The sequence below is a fragment of the Labeo rohita genome, chromosome 5 (assembly GCF_022985175.1).
Source record: "Labeo rohita strain BAU-BD-2019 chromosome 5, IGBB_LRoh.1.0, whole genome shotgun sequence".
NCBI classification, from domain to species: Eukaryota; Metazoa; Chordata; class Actinopteri; order Cypriniformes; family Cyprinidae; genus Labeo; species Labeo rohita.
The window spans coordinates 19,116,328-19,137,704 of record NC_066873.1 but is presented as its reverse complement, the minus strand read 5'-3'; the positions used below and the strand labels follow the sequence as shown (position 1 = coordinate 19,137,704).

At 35.7% G+C, this 21,377-nt stretch overlaps 1 protein-coding gene across 1 annotated transcript in view; it reads left to right on the top strand.

Moving 5' to 3' along the window:
• Positions 1-20,022, top strand: part of smarca2 (SWI/SNF related, matrix associated, actin dependent regulator of chromatin, subfamily a, member 2) — a 67,134-nt gene extending 47,112 nt beyond the window's left edge. Inside the window, 8 exon segments of the mRNA XM_051108718.1 lie at positions 7,488-7,552; positions 7,554-7,703; positions 13,483-13,588; positions 13,944-14,045; positions 14,711-14,834; positions 17,981-18,117; positions 18,513-18,526; positions 18,841-20,022. Coding sequence (XP_050964675.1) covers positions 7,488-7,552; positions 7,554-7,703; positions 13,483-13,588; positions 13,944-14,045; positions 14,711-14,834; positions 17,981-18,117; positions 18,513-18,526; positions 18,841-18,892 — 750 coding nt within the window. The 3' untranslated portion in view covers positions 18,893-20,022.
• Positions 20,023-21,377: the final 1,355 nt, after the last annotated feature.

The window sequence follows — 21,377 nt, the reverse complement described above, 5'->3', positions numbered from 1 at the left end:
TAAAGGAGAAGTCCACTTCCAGAACTACAATTTACAGATAATGTACTCACCCCCTTGTCATCCAAGATGTTCATGTCTTTCTTTCTTCAGTCGTAAAGAAATTATGTTTTTTGAGGAAAACATTTCAGGATTTTTCTCCATATAATGGACTGCTATGGTGCCCTGAGTTTGAACTTCAAAATGCAGTTTTAATGCAGCTTCAAACGATCCCAAATGCGGCTGTAAACGATCCCAGCCAAGGAAGATGGTCTTATCTAGCAAAACGATAGGTTATTTTCATAAAAGTAATACAATTTATATCGTTTTTAATGTCAAACGCTCGTCTTGCTCAGGGCAGTTAGGGTGTGTCGAAAAACTCAGATCATATTTTTTCCCTCAACTTCAAAATTGTCCTATATCGCTGTTTTACCTTTTTTGTTAAGGGTTTTTGATCTTCTTTGCATGTTCACTTTGCAAAGACTGGGTCGGTACTTCTGCAGTGATGTAGGATGATTTTAAAATGATTTTTGAAGTTGAGGAAGAAAGTAAGATCAGAGTTTTTCCGACATACTCTAACTGTCTTGAGCCAGAATACAGAGAGTTCAGGGAGAGCAAGACAAGATGAGTATTTGAGATTAAAAACTGTTTAAATGGTATTTTTTAAATGAAAATAACCGATCGTTTCGCTAGATAAGACCCTTCTTCCTCGGGTGGGATCGTTTACAGCCGCATTTGGGATCATTTGAAGTCGCATTTAAACTGCATTTTGGAAGTTCAAACATTATATGGAGAAAAATCCTGAAACGTTTTCCTCAAAAAACGTTTCTTTACAACTGAAGAAAGAAAGACATGAACAGCTTGGAGGACAAGGGGGTGAGTACATTATCTGTAAATTGCTGTTCTGGAATTGGACTTCTCCTATAAAAAACACTTTCATTATCTTATAATACGCATTTATTTTTACCTTATTTGCTGAATGACCCCCAAACGGTTTGCTCAACATTTAATTTCCTCCTTTGCATTAAGCTAATCTGCAGTGATTGGTCCGATGACCCAATCTGTTGTGATTGATGCATTCCAAAATGCGCTGCATGCAACAGATCAATTGATGATTGATCTGTTGCATGCAGCGCATTTTGGAAATGAAACACCCATTACTTAGCCCACAGCTCGGTGGTAAATACCCAAACAGCCATGGTATATGCATTAGCCCAACGCAGAAACGTATTGATAAAGCACTGCAGATTGTACACCAATGTATTGCTCCATTCTTTATCAAAACTCCAAGTAATAACAACAAAAACCATCCACTATTCACTGACACATTTTTAGACAATTGCGAGCGAACAGATATTCCTGTTAGCCAGTTAGCCAGAGATGTGGAGCAAACACAACACACAGCTATACGTATTTTCATGCTACAGAGTACATGAGAGCAATTTTTAAAGGATTACTCCACTTTCGGAATAAAAATGTCCTGATAATTTACTCACCCCCAATCCATCCAAGATGTTCATGTCTTTCTTTCTTCAGTCGCAAAGAAATTACGTTTTTTGAGGAAAACATTTCAGGTTTTTTTTTTAATTTAGTGGACTTCAGTGGTGCTTAATGGATTGAATGTTAAAAATGCAGAATACTTTTAGATTTACAACAATGAAGGATGTTTTTGCAGCTTCAAAAGGCTCTAAACGATCCCAGCCGAGAAATAAGGGTCTTATCTAGCGAAACGATTTGTTATTTTCTTAAAATGAATATTTATACACATTTTAACCACAAATGCCTTGTCTAGCTCAGCTCCACACTCCAGTTCTCCCATCTCTTTTTCTCCTCCAATTTTAAAATTGCCTTACGTCGCTGTTTTTCACCCCTTTTTTTGTAAAGGGTGTTTGACCCTCCTTGTATATTTACTTTGTAAACACAGGGTTAGTACTTCTGCAGCGATGTAGGGCGATTTTGAAGTTGGAGGAGGAAATGTGATGGGAGTTTATCGATATACCCTAACTGTACCTTAACGGATTTACCCTCACAGTGCAGCGTCTTCCGACATGATGCTATAAAAGAATCTGCTGTGTTTGAGGAATAGAATCTTTCTTTTGAAAGACAATAACTTTATACACAGAACACTTTTAGATTTACAACATTGAAGGATGTTTTTATTCACTCAGAGCTGTGTTACACACTACATGAAAGGTAATTAAAAAAAAAAAAAACATAATAGGGGCACTTTAATTTGTGTTCTGAAGATGAATGAAGGTCTTATGGGTTTGGAACAACATGAGGGTGAGTAATTAATGACAATGATCAATTTTCATTTTTGGGTGAACTATACCTTTTAACCAGTGCCAGTGCAGTTTAAAATCTTGCCACTAAATAACAAGTTCATTTCCAAATGGTCATGAAAATGTGAGATATTTCCAGAATAGCAAACATTTGGAGAAAAAAAGAGAGAGAAGGAACATGAGACACATGTAAGCACCACAAGGCCTGGTGGACAGGTGCATGCTTATTTTAGTCATAAATGAGTCACATCATTTGGCTCAACCTGGTATTCAGTGTTACCCAACCTCCTGTGATTCACCTACCATCATAAAGTTGCCATTTTTTTTGAAAGACTAATACTTTTATTCAGCAAGGACACATTAAATTGATCAAAAGACATTTAAGGCAATAAAGACATCTATAATTGTACAAAACTTTTCCATCCATTTCAAATAACTTTTTTATCTATTTCAAATAAATGCTGTTCTTTTGAATTTTCTGTTCATCAAGAATCCTGAAAAAAAGTGTTAGAATTTGGACGGAAATATTAAGCAACACAACTTTTTTTTCTACATTGATAATAATAAAAAAGTTTCTTGGCCAACAAATCAGTATATCAGAATGATTTCCAAAGGATCATGTGACACTGAAGACCTAAGTAATGGCTGCTGAAATATAAATATTTCTAAATTACAATTGTAAATATAAATGTTATTTTAATTGTAACTGTTTCACAATAATACAGTTTTACTGTATTTTTTATCCAATAAATGTATGTATATTTCTCTGTCTTGTTTTGACAACCCATAGACTATACACTAAAAAATGCTGGGTTAAAAACAAACATTGCTGGGTTATTTGGCAACCCAGCACCGGTTAAATATTGATAAGAACACATGCCAGGGTTATTTTGACCCACCTGGTTGGGTTAAATGTTTTTACACAACATGCTGAGTTGTTTGTTTCATTTAAAATGAGCTGAAATCACACAGAATTACTAAAGACAACAGCAATAATCAAAAGATGAACATTTAATAATAAGCATGAACATGCATGGACAACAATATAAGATTGAATTATTACAATTAATGGTAAAATGAATGTTTGGAAATGTAAACGGGTGTTTCCTACTGACACACTGCAGCAAAAGATAGAAATAACTGACTTAAACCCATTTTTTTAGCTGCTGAAAATACTAGTGTTCTAAACATTTTGGCCACCACGTCAGAGGGAGGGGGAGGGGTGTATAGTTTCAGCTGTCAGTGAGATTGACCCAGCCTTTAACCCAACAGCTTGGTAACACAAAAACTACCCAACACTGGAAACAACAACCTAACATATGACCCAACCCGCTCAACCCAGCGGTTGGTTAGAAAAAATAACCCAGTGTTTTTTTAGAGTGTACCCACACAGCCCATAACACTAATGTCTGCACCTCCAGTATCACATGACTTTAGAGCAGACTTCCTTTCACAGGTGCTGCTGAGCTCCTTTTTCCCTCAGATTAGTTCAGTACCCACAGGTGCGACCTCACCATGACAACGGTTGAGGTGATGGAGGAGAGGTTATCCATTATTGGCTCAACATTACTAAAACAGCCAGAGGCGTCTCTGCAGACAGCCAGTATTTGAACTCAGGATCTCAGCCATGGGATGCATCATCTGAGTGCTTCGGACACAGCGTTTAAAAGGATGATGTGTACTCCCTGTGCTGACCTGATGGATAATGCACAAAATTGATGTGTCTGCTAAAAAGCATACATAATGTTTTTCTTTGTAATTACATAAATGTCAAAATGAATGGCATTAATTTTTGTACACTACTGCTCAAAAGATTGTGGTCAAATTAAGTCTCTTATACTCACAAGGCTGTATTCATTGGACCAAAAATACAATAAGAACAGCAATATTGTGAAATAGTATTACAATTTAAAAGAACTATTTTCTATTTTAATATATTATAAAATGTCATTTATTCCTGTAATGCAAAACTGAATTTTCAGCAGTCATTATTTTAGACAGTGATTCTTCAGACATTCTAATATGCTGATTATCAAGAAACAGTTATTATTAATATTATTATTAATGTTGAATACAGTTGTGTTTCTCAATATTTTTGTAGATATTTTTTCATGTTTCTTAAGAATGGAAAGTTCAAAAGAACAGCATATGCTACCAGTCAAAAGTTTTTTAACAGTAAGATTTTTAATGTTTTTTTAAAAAAAGGTCTCTTCTGTTCACCAAGCATGCGTTGATCCAAAGTACAGCAAAAACATTAAAATTTGAAATATTACCATTTAAAATAACTGTTTTCTATTGGAATATATTTTAAAATGTAATTTATTCCTGTGATTTCAAAGCTGAATTTTTAGCATCATTACTCCAGTCACATGATCCTTCATTAATCATTCTAATATTCTAATTTGCTGCTCAAAAACATTTATTATTATTATTATGTTGAAAACAGCTGAGTAGAGATTTTTCAGGTTTCTTTAATGAATAGAAAGTTCAGAAGAACAGGATTTATCTGAAACAGAAATCTTTTGTAACATTATAAATGTCTTTATCATCACTTTTGATCAAAAGTATCCTTGCTAAATAAAAGTATTAATTTCTATAATTTCTTTCCCCCCAAAAATTATACTGACTCCACGTTTTTGAATGGTATAGTGTATAATGTTACAAAAGCTTTTTATTTCAGATAAATGTTAATCTTAGGATCTTTCTATTCATAAAAGAATCCTGAAAAAAAATGCTCAAATGTTTTAAATATTGATAATAATAATATTATTAATAAATGTTTCCATCTACAGCAAATCAGCATTAGAATGATTTCTGAAGCATCGTGTGACTGCAGTAATGATGCTGAAAATTTTGCTTTGATCACAGGAATAAATTACATTTTAAAACATATTTAAATGGAAAACAGTTATTTTAAATATTTCATAATTTTACTGTTTTTGCTGTACTTTGGATCAAATAAATGCAGGCTTGGTGAGCAGAAGAGACATTACAAATCCTACTGTTCAAAACTGGCAGTGTCTTTTGTAACATTATAAATGTATTACTGTCACTCTAAGTCAGGTATATGTATCTTTGCTAAATAGAAGTGTTCATTTCTTTACTTAAAAAAAGAAAAAGAAAAAGAAAAAGAAGAATGAATATCTTATAGGCCATAAAGTTTTAAATGGTATGGTACATTTGATTATATTTCAAATGTGAAATAAACTGTAAGTGAATAATACTGTAAGTAGATGAAGGCATTGTTTATGTCTCCTAAAACTGAACATTAACATTTGAATTTGCTTGCAATGGCAAGTACAAACTCATGACTGATTGTTTTACTTATTTCATTTAGGAATTCATCCAAAACATGCTGTTACATAGGATACAGGCCTGGACCCTATTTCATAACATCTTGGTAGAGAGTCAAAATTATAACTGCACCACTGAAACTCTCACATTAATTTGTTTTCATATTCGAGTTTTGGTTTCAAAAGCAGATGCTTTTTAAGGTCTGTTTGTTTGCTCATTGTTCATTTCTGGCTCTGTGCATCACATTATGCTCAAATGAGGGCTCTGGCTCAGCTGCATAACAGGTGTGTTGATTTACTTTGCTCTGAGGATCAAGCCTTCAATGTTATGATGACCGACCTTTGAGTTTTACAGCAAATCTCACAGAAGAGCAAAAAACAAAGACATATAGATGTTTCTTGCTTTTCAAAGAGAGTGGATTCGTCTCTGGAAGTTGTTGGATTTACGGTGGATTTTCAAAGTCGCGCTCATTCGGTAGTGGAATTACAAATGTTTTTGGGCATATGCGGAGATTTAAAGTCCTACTGTGCAGACATAACCCAGCAGGATCACTTCTGGTTTACAACAGGGGCAGGCATTAGGCCTGATTCAACAGCACAAATGCAATGAACCATACTGTACGTTCGCTGAAGGCGAATGACTCATTCTCTGTAAATATTCATGCCAAATGTGTGTTCAGAGGAGACTGAAAGACGAGAGAATACCTCTATATCCATCTGGGTAACAAAAGGAAGGGCAGGATGGAAAAGAGATGCCAGACAGATGGATTTAATTAAGAGCAGTTCTGCACAAATGCTGATCTCAATTATTAGAGATTGTGAGACTGATGAAAGTCCAGAAGGCTCCATAATCAGAGCCCAGAGTCAGTTTCTCTGTAGTCTATAGTTTCTTTCACTTTCAGATGTAGTTTAAGGTGCCTATAGGGAGATGAAGTCCTCAAATCAAATGTTCACTGTCATACATAGCCTAATCTGGGAAATTTGCATTTGTAGAATCACATTTTTCTGTTTGGCATGTATTTGATGTAGCTTGTGAATTAGATGAAGAGACTTCAGTCCCAAGTGCTGTACGTGCCTGGCCAAATTTTCTTTGGTGGATCAAATATAGATTGAAATCATCATGTACATCTAATTGCAAATTGCCGGTGGACCATATATATAATCTAACGTTCAACTGTTGTATCTTGTTTACTTTTCATTTCATAGTTTCTCTTGAAAATGTGTCTTTACCCAATGTGACCTTAAAGGATTAGTTCACTTCCGTAGTAAAAATTTCCTGATAATTTACTCACCCCTATGTCGTCCAAGATGTTCATGTCTTTCTTTCTTCAGTCGAAAAGAAATTATGGTTTTTGAGGAAAACATTCCATGATTTTTCTCCATATAGTGGACTTCAGTGGTTGCCAACGGATTGAAGGTCCAAATTGCAGTTTCAGTGGAGCTTCAAAAGGCTCTACACAATCCCCACCAAGAAATAAGGATCTTGTCTAGTGAAATGAATAGACATTTTCTCCTCCATCTTCAAAATCATCCAACATCGTCATTTTACCTTTTTTGTATAGGGTGTTTGACTTTCTTTGCATGTTCGCTTTGTAAACTCTGGGTTGGTGACCTATGTCACACATGCGTGATTACATAATGCGTGAGGTTGCGCTAGTGCAAGATGAGCATTTGTGGTTAAAAAAGTATATACATTTTAATTCTGTTTGTAGAAAATGACTGATTGTTTCGCTAGATTAGACCCTTATTCCTCAGATGGGATTGTGTAGAGCCCTTTGAAGCTGGATTGAGACTGCAATTCAGACCTTCAACCCGTTGATCCGCATTGAAGTCCACTATATGGAGAAAAATCCTGAAATGTTTTCTCAAAAACCTTCATTTCTTTTTGTTCTGGAACTGAACTAATTCTTTAACTCTTGAACTTGATGTCTGGCAGGCTATAGAGGATGGCAACCTAGAGGAAATCGAGGAGGAAATACGGCTGAAGAGGCGTAAGCGTAGGGCACGTGGACAAAGACATAAGGCGTGAGGATGCAGACAAGGCCAAGAAAAGAAGAGGACGTCCTCCAGCAGAGAAGCTGTCCCCAAATCCTCCCAAACTCACGAAGCAGATGAATGCCATCGTTGATACAGTCATCAATTACAGAGATGCGTAAGTGCTGTAAAATTTCCACGAATGCCTAATATTGCCAGCCCATTTCTCACCTCACTGTATTGTTGCAGGAAACTCTTTGAATTGGCCGTCCATGTGTAGTATGAGTGACCTGGAATAGCTGGAATGTAATTATGTACCATTCAACTCTCAGTGGCTTTGTGCTGAACATGCTGTTCTCAACTTTTCCATGAATTCGCAATGTGGAGATAGACAAATAGTATGTTGACAGACACTGTTACTGTATCCAAGACTATTCCATGTGGAATGATTCCTGACTGGGGTAACAACCAGAAGTAATGTAAGGTGAAGTCATGAAAAATGTAAGCATTGTAAAATCTAATGGCAGCAGGCTAAAAATACTTCATGGTGTTTTACAGTTATAATGGTCCATTCAGTTGATGTGTTCACTGAACATAACTGTTAACCATTGAAAATTAAAGAAATAGTTGACCCACAAATAAAATCCTGTTAGTAATTACTCATCCCCATGTCATCCAAACCCATAAGACCCATAAGAAGCTCATATTCGGAGCACAAATAAGGATATTTTTGCACCCTGCATAGACAGCAATGCAACTACCACATTCAAGGTCCAGAAAGATAGTAAGGACATAATTTCATCAAAAATATCTTTATTTGTTTTCTGAAGATGAGGTCTTATGGAGTTTGAAACGACATGAGGGTGAGTACATAATGACAGAATTGTCATTTTTGGGTGAACTATCCCTTTAATGTATTTCAGTTTTCAAGAATGCCCATAACCAATTTTCATTTCAGATGAATGTTAAAATTCCAAAATGTATGTTGAGAATTTAAAGGGATCATGTGATGTTGCTAAAAAGAACATTATTTTTTGTATTTGGTGTAATGCGATGTGTTTACACAGTTTAAGGTTCAAAAACCACATTATTTTCCACATACTGTACATTATTGTTGCTCCTCTCTGTCCCACCTTTCTGAAACGCATTGTTTTTTACAAAGCTCATCATTCTGAAAAGTGTGGTGTGCTCTGATTAGCCAGCTATTCAGTGCATTGTGATTGGCCGAATACCTCAAGCGCGTGATGGAAAGGTTACGCTCCTTACCATGTTGTGATGCTATGTCCTGGCGCAACAAGACAAAAACAGTAAAACCCATTATAAGTGAGCCATTTGTTGCATCCAGTGAGGACATAATTACTGATTATAATGACTCATAATTTTTATGCGTTGTGTTGCGTTGCATCGCAGCGCGGCATGTCTGCATTTGTGATCGTAGAAATGACACATAACAAGCATTACTCTACTCTGCTCAAAACTTGTGTTTGAAGAGTCAGCAGCAAATTCTTTAAATATAAAAATGTACTTACAGGCTGTGAGTCAGAAGTGCCAGACTGTCCTTGCAAAGTTGGAATTGCCCCACTTTATAGAACAGCCTTGTAGGCTACTCTCCCAGGTTCAGTAAACAATCCTCCTTAAAACGTGTTCTAGTACAGTGTTGTAAATATAACTTAACCACTGATGACTGCGGCTGCAACAATACTACAGCGAGAATAAAAGTTACGCCTTCTTTCTTTGCGTATACATGGGGGTGTTTGAATGAGCCGTTTTATGAAGCCGTGGCTGAGTTTTAACTTTTATAAAGAATATCGCTTTGAGTTTGAGACTTTAATCTTTGCAACTTTACAGATCTTATATATACACAAACAGCTTGTAACACTCCAAATACAAAGGAAAACATGAAATCATATCATATGACCCCTTTAAAATCAAATTCACAGAGCTATTCATAATCTACAAATTTAAATAATATACTTGAAAAAGTGATGGTATTTTCCACTATTAATACTGTTTATGTACACTATCTTTCAAAAGTTTAAGGTCAGTAAGACTTTTAAAATGTTTTTGAAAGACGTCTTATGCTTACCATAGGCATAATTTATTTGATAAAAAATACAGTAAAACAGTAATATTGTAAAATAGGTATTACAGTTCATAAAAACTGTTTTCTATTTTTAGATATTTTTAAATGTAATTTATTCCTGTGATGGCAAAGCTGATTTTTTAGCAGTTTTCAGTCACAGTGTTACATGATCCTTTAGAAATAATTCTAACATGCTGATTTGGTGCTGATTTTTATTAGTATCAGTGTTGAAAATACTTCTTTGAATTTTTTTTTTTAAATAGACATCTTTTGTAACATTATAAATATCCATCAAATGGCTAAATATCTATGCATATCTATTAGAAACAAATCTCTTTATAAAATAAAAACTTATAGCAAACATTTGAACAGTAGTGTCAGTGCAATGACATTATGTGTAATGGCAGATTTTCTTTAGGACAAATTTTTTATCATATTTTAATTTAGTGTTTAATGAGTTAACATCAAAAACCATATGTATGAAAATGTATTATTGCAATAATGATAATATACAGTATGTACTTTGTTAAATAATTTTTATAGGTGGTAGGGGTGTGAATAATAATTATATGCTTAAAATTACAGTACATAGTGTTTGTTCAGCATACAGTACAGTATAGTGCTTACATTAGTTTACAATTACATTGGTCACGGTTATATGTCAGTAATAGACATCATACATCAGACCCTGTCAGTGAGACTGAAGGATGGTCATTGGTCACTGTTGTACTTTAACACACAGTCACAGGTTTTCCAACCACCATAAAAATTATTTATAGAACAACGCTCCATAAGAGTCCATCGAGTCCACGTTTTTATAAGCCGAGGGTGCGTGAATCATTTGTGGTCTGCATGCATGTGCAGCAGTGTCGGGTGTGACATGATGGGCAGTTTACATTTTACAGCAATTTACAGCTCTAGCTTGTTCTCCCTCATCGCTCAGATGATAAACTGAACACATCAGCAGTAAACTGATTCATTGACAATTAATAAGCTTAATTTAATTAAATGATTAGGTTGATTAATCAGTGTTCTTATCTGGCTGGCTGAATGTCACACTTGTAATGCACTGGGATGTTGGGATAATGCTATATTGACTGTCCCGCTCCTCTGAGAATTTCAGATCAGCTTCAGTGACATTCAAACTGTGATGCAGCTGAGCATGTCTTGTCACACTCACCATGGCTTGATTTCAGCTGAGTGGAGGTTTTGGAATAGCAATTCCTCTTGTCAGGAAAAAAACCCATAGCTTGATGTGTCACCCAATTAAGCTCCAATCCCACAAATTGAAGGTAATTCGTCAGATTGATATGCTGGATGTCTCTCTCGGTGGTCCCCATGACAACCTCCTAGTTAACAGCACATGCTGTCTGAACATGGCAGCAATTTTACATGATGGACAAATCTCTCTAATCTAACCCATATTTAAACCAAGACATCTAGAAATGCCAGTTAGGTAGTATTTAAGCATCTCAGAAACCGACGTTTTTGGCAATTATTTCAAATTTATGACGCTGTGGAACTTGATGAGTCACATAATGTGAAAACTGAGCACAGCTGCATTTGTCCTGAGATTACAAGAAACCCAGTCTCAGTGCCACACTCTCACGACTAATCCCAAACGAGAGCATTAAATGCTTTCAGCTGGTATTTTTTTAAGTCGAAGTGTGTAATTTCTGTCACTAGAGCAGCAATGACTGTTTTCAGACAGGTTTTATGAATCAAGGGTTAAGACAGTTGGCAGGCAGATAGTACTTAAAGTACTTAAAATTCACCCAAAAATAAAAATTAGCTGAAAATGAACGCACTCTCAGGCCATTCAAAATGTAGATGAGTTTGTTTCTTCATTGGAACAGATTTTGAGAAATTAAGCATTACGTCACCTGTTTACTAATGGATCCTCTGCAGCGAATGGATGCCATCAGAATGAGAGTCTAAACAGCTGATAAAATACACGACTACAGTCCATCAATTAACATTTTGTGAAGTGAAAAGCTGTGTGTTTGTAATAAACTATTTCTTTAAGCCATTGGTTGATCACAACAGAGCTAGCACTAGTATTGGTTATTGGCCAATATTGGTTATATATTTTAATTCATCTGTGTCAAATTGCATATTTAATTCTGCATGCTCATGTCCTCTGTTTTACATTTAGATGAACTTTGGCATCATATAATGTTCACTTAAGTTAATCTTAAAAAAAAACCCACCAATAATTCAATAAAACTGTTAAAATAATCTTTAGCAAATCTCAAAAATGATTATTGATTTGCAAAATTAACATTAGAATGTTATGATTATTTGGACAAAATAGTATACATTTTAATACTTGGTTTAAAAAAAAAATCTGATAACGTGTTTTGTCGGATTTTAATATTGGTACATAAGATGACTTGCTTGTAGTTCTCTTTGCATATTAAAGGATTAGTTTACTTCTGTATTAAAATTTCCTGATTTATTTACTCACTCCCATGTCATGCAAGATTTGAATGTCTTTCTTTCAGTTGAGGAGAAATTAAGGTTTTTGAGGAAAACATTCCAGGATTTTTCTCCATATAGTGAACTTTAGCGGGAGCCAGTGAGTTGAAGGTCCAAACTGCAGTTTCAATGCAGCAGGAAAAAAAAAGCTTTTTAACCACAAATGTTGTCATGCACTAGCTCTGCAACACGCATCTATGACTTCACACATTACGTAATCACATTGGAAAGGTCAGGCGTTGTTGGTTCTTCGTCTCAAAAAAGGTAGGGTAGGGCAAAAAACTCCATTTAATTTTCTCCTCCAACTGAAATAATTATAACATCCTTGTTTTGCCTTTTTATTTTTGAAAAGGTCTTTTGACTTTCTTTGCACATTCGCTTTGTAAACACTGGGTTGGTACTTCCAAAATGCATGAGGTCAAAGATGCAGAGCTAGTGCAAGACAAGCCTTTTTTTTTTTTTTTTTTTTTTAGAAAATGCCCGCTAAATAAGACCCTTGTTCCTTGGCTGGGATTGTGTAGAGCCCTTTGAAGCTCCACTGAAACTGCAATTTGAATTTTCAACCCGCTGATCCCTATTGAAGTCCACTATATGGAGAGAAATTCTGGAACATTTTCCCTTATAAAACCTTATTTTCTTTTCGACGAAAGAAAGAAAGATATCTTGAACATCTTGGATGACATAGGGGTAAGAAAATGTTTAATATTCACAAAAAAATTCACACATTAATTATAACTAGTCCTATAACCGCATTCAGTAGAATTTCTCCAACTAATTTTGCAGCATTTTTTTTTTGCCTTATATGTCATTGTAATAATGACATAGTTGTCATGCTGAGCCGCCAGTTTAGAAAAGTTATACTGAGCTAAATGTTATAAGTTGGTGCTTCGTTGCAAGCTGTTTAGCATTGTGCTGCAGTCTGAACCCCGAGACTAACACTAAACATGCATCTGCAGCAAAAACTATAAATTGAGGTGTGTATGAAGGTCGGCACACCATAATTGCACCGATTTGAGCCCTGATTTAATCACTGAATGTGTAATGAATCATCTTCGCTGTGTCATGAATATTTAGAGCAACTGTTACAGACAGATATGACAGATACAGGGTCCTGTGAGATAGAAAAAAAACACTCCTTGTGGCCAAAATGTCTCAAGAAATATTGCCTCTGGAGATCTTTATACCATTTCCTGTTGTCCTGGATATAGACTTGGACTGTCTTCTGTTAGCTTGGGGTGAGCTTGAGGGTTAATGGTCAGTAGAGTGCCAGTATGATGATAATGTAAACCAGTTGGACATTATTCCACCAATCCACCCAGGCTGATCGCATGGTTAAACTCTCAGTGTGCACTCAGGGGAAATCAGGATAACCCTCAATGTCTGCTTCTGATCACAGATCAGGCCGTCAGCTCAGCGAGGTCTTTGTGCAGCTGCCCTCCAGGAAAGAGCTCCCTGAATACTACGAACTGATAAGGAAGCCAGTGGACTTTAAAAAGATCAAGGTAAGTGAGTTACAGTACGTCTTTTATTCAGTGTGACCCTTAAGCCTACACACATCTGAACGTCACAGGTTGTATGTTCTGCCGTGACATATTATCGTACAATCCGGACTGGCACGCTCATTACTCCAGCTGGATGATAACGGGATTACCCTGCCGCAGAGAATTGGTTTTTGATGCAAGACCAGATAAACTGATGTCTTTGCACTTATTATGGGCCGCTTTACTCACCTTGTGTTTTTCGTATTAATTTGATGATATCGGTGTTGCAACTCTAATTGGCAATTTCCTCAGTTGTTAAAGTTGAACCGTACAGGTGAAGGACGTTTCGGTGTTAGAGGTGTTCTTGTTCTTGCAGGAGCGTGTGCGCAACCACAAGTACAGGAGTGTGAGCGATCTGGAGAAAGACGTCATGCTTCTTTGTCACAACGCTCAGACTTATAATCTGGAGGGCTCTCAGGTGAGTGGATAAATGGTTGAACGCCCTCCATTAAGTATGAGTTGCCTAGTAGCACTCCACCACCATTTTGCTGTGATTATATGTTACATGAATTCCATGAAATGCCTGTCATACATGGAAATACTAAGCATGTTATTATTGTACAAAGACCTGAATGGTCACTGATGTGTTTGAAGAATAGCTATAAAATTTGGATTTTGGGTTTTTCCTAACTATTCCCAGATGTAATTAGTTTATTAATGTAATGCTTTATAAGAACTGCACATTATGTTTTAGATGTTTATGCTGATCTCTTTACACAGTGTTTTCATGGTGGATTTTGTATTGTGTATTTTTGACAGGATTACTGGATTACTGACCAGATTTTGTCTGTGTCTGAAATCAATATTTCATCTTTTCTGAAATGAGCTCAATCTGGAGACAGAGTCCAGACCGCTGCAAAAATATAATAAACTTTTTATCCTGTCGCTTTAAACAGTTCTTAGCATCACTCTTTGTTTGAAAGGAGTGCTGACAATAGGCTACACTTTTATTATTCTTTTTGCTTCAGGTTTCAAAAAATGTTCAGCAACGTATTGACATGCAGATTACTGACTTATTTCTTCATTTGTTACTGTTTTGTTTGTTCAGGTTATTGCTTTTAAATCACCCTTTGTTTTTTGTAGATCTATGAGGACTCCATTGTTCTCCAGTCAGTATTCAAGAGTGCAAGACAAAAGATTGCAAGGGAGGAGAGTGACGATGACAGTAACGATGATGACGATGAAGAGGAGGAATCAGAGGAAGAGTGTAAGATTTTTCATTAACAAAAGACCAGTATACTAATACTGATGAAACTAAAGCTCTGAATGCTCCTTAAAATAGCTTAAGAAGTGCAGTTTTTTGTTCTTTGTTAAAGTAGGATGTTTTGGTGGCACATATCAAAGGCCAAAAGCCCTTTTTTTTAAATAGTCCTAAAGCCTCTGTAAGACCTTCGTTCATCTTCGGGATACAAATGAAGATTTTTTGGATGAAATCCAAAAGCTTTTTGACTCTGCATAGCAACACAACTGACACGTTCAAGGCCCAGAAAGGTAGTAAGGACATTGTTAAAATAGTCCATGTAACATCAGTGGTTCAACTGTAATGTTATGAAGCTACGAGAATATTTTTGTGCACAAAGAAAACAAAAATAGCAACTTCATTCAACATTTTCTTCTCTTCCGTGTCAGTCTTCGACGTGCATTTGCGAGAGTACACGACGTACAATGTTTTAACGATGTCTTTACTACCATTATGGGCCTTGAACGTGGTAGTTGTGTTTAGGGCTGAAACGATTAGTTGATATTATCGACAGCGTAGACAATAAAAAATTTTGAACAAATATATTTGATCTTTTACTCCAGTAATGTCCAGTCACGTTTATTTATATAGTACTTCATGCAATAGATAGCCTTAAATCAAGCAGCTTTACAGTATTAAACATGAAGAATGAAAGTCAGTAGCTATGCTTCCATGAAGTTCGATGAGTGATGGAAATGCCAAATTTTATAAAAGTTTTTACGCTCGCTTGAGGAGGCTTTTTGACTTGTGCGAAAAAGGGTTAATGCGAAAAATGGGAGATGGAAATGCATTTGCCGAATAAATTCCTCCATACGCTTTAAAAAAAAAGTCATGTGACTTCGAGCTATGGGACGGCAAAGCCTGTCCAACCAGTAAACCGATCTCATTCCACATCATCTGAAATGTTGTTATGGTCATTCTGAAATGCCTGACTCTGTCGTCAAAGTACTTTCATCTGTATAATTGCCTTCCAGAAATGTCTTAAATGACTGCGTTTCCAAACAGCAGGATTCCACCTCAGAAAGAAATGATCACATTTATTGTGTTTCGTCTGTTCGCTCTGAGGCGCAAGTAATTTATTATATATGAAAATTACTATATGCAGTGGGTGCTCCTACTTTTCTTAGTAATATATAGTGTCAGTTTATCAGGAAGTGACGATTTTGTTCTCTTTGACTTGTTGGATGGAAATGGTGCTTATTCGCAAATGTTTTATGTGATATTCCAAGTTAAATTCGCAATTTTAGATGGAAACCCGGTGAGTGTCTCTTTCAGTTAAAATTACAACTTGATTTTTTGTTATAAAGCAGCTCTCCAGTGTGGAGCTAGCTAATGATAAAATCTTTTTATTAGTGGGGAAAAAATTCATTTAAGTGATTTGCAGAGATCAAAACTTCTCATAACCCTATAAGGTATTTTAAGAGAGATTGTGTTGTAAATAAAATAGTTTATCCAAAAATAAACCATCTTATCACTTACCTATTTAGTTTCTTATCCATATGACTTAAAAGGAGATGTTAGGCAGAATGATGTGTCATTCAATTACTTTTCCATATAGCTAGCTAATTATATGGTGAATAAGAGTTTCTCTCTGTCATCTCATTTTGTGTGCCAAATATATCTGTTTGTATAAATTAATTGTATAGTAATTGTAGTTACTAGAGCTGTCAGTCGATTAAAATTTTGAATCTAATTAATTACATGATGTTTCACTTAATCTAATTAATCGCAAAATAATTTTGACTGTGAAAATACCCACAGAGGATTCTTTAAAGCTATTTTTGTGGTAAATGAGAAAGTACCAAGTAGACATTACAAATTGTAGCTTTAGAAAAAAAATATTTTATTTGATTCAACATAGAATTTATTACACATAAACCTTTAGGCTGCAGCGGCCTAACATAAACTGTGGAACATAAAAGAAGATCATCTGAGAAACATCTCTATTTTTTGTTCATACGATGAAAGTCATTGGTAACCAAAACAGCTTTGTTACCAACAATTGTTACCAATCATGTTCCACAAAAGAAAGGTTTGAAATGACACGATGAGTAAATGATGACAGAATTCTTTTTTTTTTTTTTTTTGGTGAATCTGATTTTTTTGAACCAATATCTTGAATTTTAGAGTTTAACTGCATTTAAGGAGTTGTTGCCCTGCATCATATTTGTCAACAGTCAGCTATATGAAATATAAGATGATGTACAGACCTGCAGACAAGGTCGTCTGCTTTAAAATATTTTAATTGTGCCGTTTTTTTTAATTAATTAAGTTTTTAAACTGACAGCCCTAGTAATTACATAATATGATTTTCTAAACACCGAAGTGACTTTTATTTATTAGTTAGAATTCAGTATTTTACCAAACTGTGAAAGCTGAATAATCAGTCTACTGATTAATCAGTGAAATAATCAATGATTAGTCGATTAATCATTATAATAATCGCTAGATTAACTGATTATCAAAATAATCGATTGTTGCAGCCCTAGTTGCGTAGCTCTCTGTACAAAGTCAGAAAGCTCTCAGATTTGATATAAAAATATCTTAATTTGTGTTCTGAAGATGAATGAAGGTCTTACAGGTTTGGAACGACATGAGGGTGAGTAATTAATGACAGAATATTAATTTTTGTGCAAACTATCCTTTTAAGGGTTTAGTTACATCCGTCAACATGATTTCTACTTGCTAGTCAATTGCAAGTGGTATTAGCAGAAAGGATATTCTCAATCAAGAGAGTCTTGCAACACAAAATGACAACATTTGTTTTATGTATATGTACTAAAGGTGAATTTTGTCTTTTTTTATTGAGTACACTGGCATATTCATGATAGGATTTCATGAAGTCTTTAATGTTTAGTATTCAGTTTACATTTGAGCAACCAAACAGGTTAACAGCAAAGTGCTTTGAGAATAAAAAAGATGTGGGTGGCATTTGAAAAGATGGGCTTTTAATAGATCTTAGTGAAATGTAAACAATATGGGTACTCATAATGTTATCCTGTTAAAATGACTCTTTCTATAAGCTGATTTGTTTTTCTGTCTCTACTTTGTTGTTGAGCTGTGTTGTTTTGTTTTAATGATCTTTTATTACGTTTATTTTTTTTCAATCCAAGCTAAATCAGTGAAGGTGAAAATTAAGCTGAGTAAGCGGGACGAGAGATGTCAGGACAAAGGCAAGAAGAGACCGAGTCGTGGAAAGGCCAAGCCCGTGGTCAGTGACGATGACAGCGAGGACGATCAGGATGACAACGTAAGTCCACTATTCCTATCATCAATTAAGACCCGTCATTGATACAGTCGGTTTAGCCAGTTGACATTTAGCTTAATTAGATGTCTTGTAATCAAAAACCTCAGGTGCATACATTGACATTTTGATTGAATATGCTTGAGGAGGATATTATCGCCAAAAAAAAAGCAGGCTTTGATGAAGCGCTTATGGGATGGCTAACCAGAGGTGCTTACCCACAAACAATCTGTGAAAACAAAGAGAATTATAGATGCTTAGCCACATGTCCTTATCTTTGATCTTCTAAGAGGTGTTTGAGATGTTATGCAGTTCCCAGAGGAAATCGTTTAGCGGAAAAAGGATATACTGTGCCCTTAAACGTAGCTTTAATACCTCTCTCTTTATCCCATCTGCTGCAGTTCAAGAGGAGAACGTAAGTCTGAATGTTCCTCTCGCTTTCACACACGCTTTCTTTCCATTGTGTGATCGCTTCATGTCAAAACATCAATCCTCATATAAGTCCGTGTGAATATGTCAGAATCGTGCAACCAAGGCCCAAGAGCCAGTGTCTCATTATCCAGAAATAAGGAGGTGCATTCAGTAACCAGCTCAGTCCGCAAATAATGAGCCTCTGCGGACCAGCGATCAGTCAGGTGTGGCAGGGGGTGGCGCGGGTCGCTGGAGCTCTGCCGCGGGGCGCTCTGTGCTCCGCATGTGCGTGTAATGTCGTCGTGTGTTTGTTTTCAGGAGCAGTCAGAGGGGAGCCACAGCGACGATGAGTGAGGAGGAGATGAGCTGATCATCAGCATTCCCTTCACACGTTTATTTGCTTCTTTTTATTGTCTTTCCTCACCCAGCTCACCAATTATTCTGTGCTTCACTTGAGGCTTGCTAACAGATTGATTGTTTTTTTCCTTTTCTGTTTTATTTTATAATACGTTTAAACACTTTCTCTTGCTCTATTGTTCTGTTTTGGATGCAGCCGACTGGAGCGAGGAAACATCTTTTTTGCACCTTCAATAGCTTACAGTTAGTCTGAAATGTCCCTACATGTAGTGAGGTATTTTAGAGATGATTTCTGTATGCTTGTACATAATTTACATTTATGCAATGTTTAAGAAACAATCAAAATATGTTGCATCAAAGAACGTCATTTATAAGCTATTCAAACGTTTTTTTTAAACCTAACCCTTGGTTAAAGCATTTACATAGCGTATCAAAAAGTATTCAAGTGTTACTTGAAGTGAAGTCCTCATTTCATGAGCGTTTTGTATCGTCTAGAGTAGATCAAATATTATAGCGACGTCTATATTGTATTGCATGCAGCACAAAAGCCAGCAGAGATTATAAATGAGTTTGAGATGGAAGCGCTGATCAGTCCTGTACCCTTTTAAATGGTATGAGAAATAAGAATTTGATTAGCTTTTATATCATATTCATAGATGTGGTGATTTCTTCTTAGCCGCTTCCTTCTGTCTATCATTTATTGATTTTATACTTCATAGTCTGACTTGCTTGTTCCAAGGACAAATGCAGATTTGTTGGTTGCAGTGTCAAAAAGAAGCTCAAATTGGCTACATTTTTCATCTATGGATATTTTTTTATTTTCATTAAAAAACAACAACAGTGTTATTACGGAATGTTTTTAAAAATGATTCTTTGCTCCTACCGTATTGGTAGAAATATGTATTACTTTTTTTTTTAAATGAATGTTATTGCTTTAAAATGTACTCATCAACAAACTTGCATTATTGTCAATGAGAAATCTTGTTGATCTGTTCTCCTGTGTGCCATTGGTCATTTCTGACATCTCTTTTGTAAGTGCTTGTGCTTGGTAACTCCTCTAAAGTGTCATAATCTTTATTCTCCTTGCACACTTTGTCTTTGTGGTTGTAGCTCATAGCCCCAAGTAAACATTGCCAATGATAACCTTTGCTTGTTGGTCTGTTTCTCTTTTTTTTTTTTTTTTGCGTAATGTCACGTCTTGATAAAATAATTGACTTGATTGATATATTTGAATGAACTCTCTGTTACTAAGATATTAATTAAAGGAATAGTTCACTAAAAAATTTAAATTACCCCATGATTTACACACCATCAAGCCATCCTAGGTGTATATGACTTTCTTTTTTCAGACAAATACAATCAGTTATATTAATAAATGTCCTGGCTCTTTTTAAGCTTTATAATGGCAGTGAATGGCTGCTGATTTTTTGAAGTCCAAAAAAGTGCATCCGTCCATCACAAAAAGTACTCCACGCGGCTCCAGGGGATTAATAAAGGCCTTCTGAAGCGAATCGATGCATTTGGAAGGGAAAGGAAAAAACATGACGTGGCTGAGTATGGTGACCCATACTCAGAATTTGTGCTCTGCATTTAACCCATCCAAGTGAACACACAGACGGAGCAGTGGGCGGCCAATGCTGCAGCGCCCGGGGAGCAGTTGGGGGTTCGGTGCCTTCGCTATGCCTCACGAGAATAGCGAATTCTCACTGGAGCTTACGCTATGTCTACATCCTACGCCATCCGCCAGAGCATTACTATCTCATGAACGTGCGTAAAACAGTTAGCAAACACTAGATTATTGTTTATCAAGTTTTAAATGTGACCCTGGACCTGAATAAATAAGCCTTCTATTGATGTATGGTTTTGGTGGGATAGGACAATATTTGGCTTAGATACAACTATTTGAAAATCTGGAATGAAAAATCTAAATACTGAGAAAATCGCCTTTAAAGTTGTACAAATGAAGTTCTTAGCAATGCATATTACTAAACAAACATTAAGTTTTGATATATTTATGGTAGCAAGTTAATAAAATATCTTTACTTAACATCCTAATGATTTTTGGCATAAAAGAAAAATCAATCATTTTGACCCATACAATGTATTGTTGCCAATTGTTACAAATACACCCATGCTACTTACGACATTTTTTGTGGTCCAGGGTCACAAATATGGATATTTCTCTTACATTAACATATCAATTCACTTCAGAAGGCCTTTATTAACCCCCAGAGCCGTATGGAGTACTTTTTATGATGAATGACGCACGTTATTGGACTTTAAAGGGGTCATCAGATGTCCATACTTGTTCCACAAGTTGATATAATTCTATAGGGTCTTAATGAGAAGCCTATAACAAACTTTGGTTTTAATTCCTCAGTGGTAGTGTTAAAAAACACCTTTTTTACATTGTAAAAATCAGTTCTTTTCAAAGCGAGCTGTTTTAGTGCATTTATCTTTAAATGCTAATGAGCTCTGCTCACCCCGCCCCTCTCTTC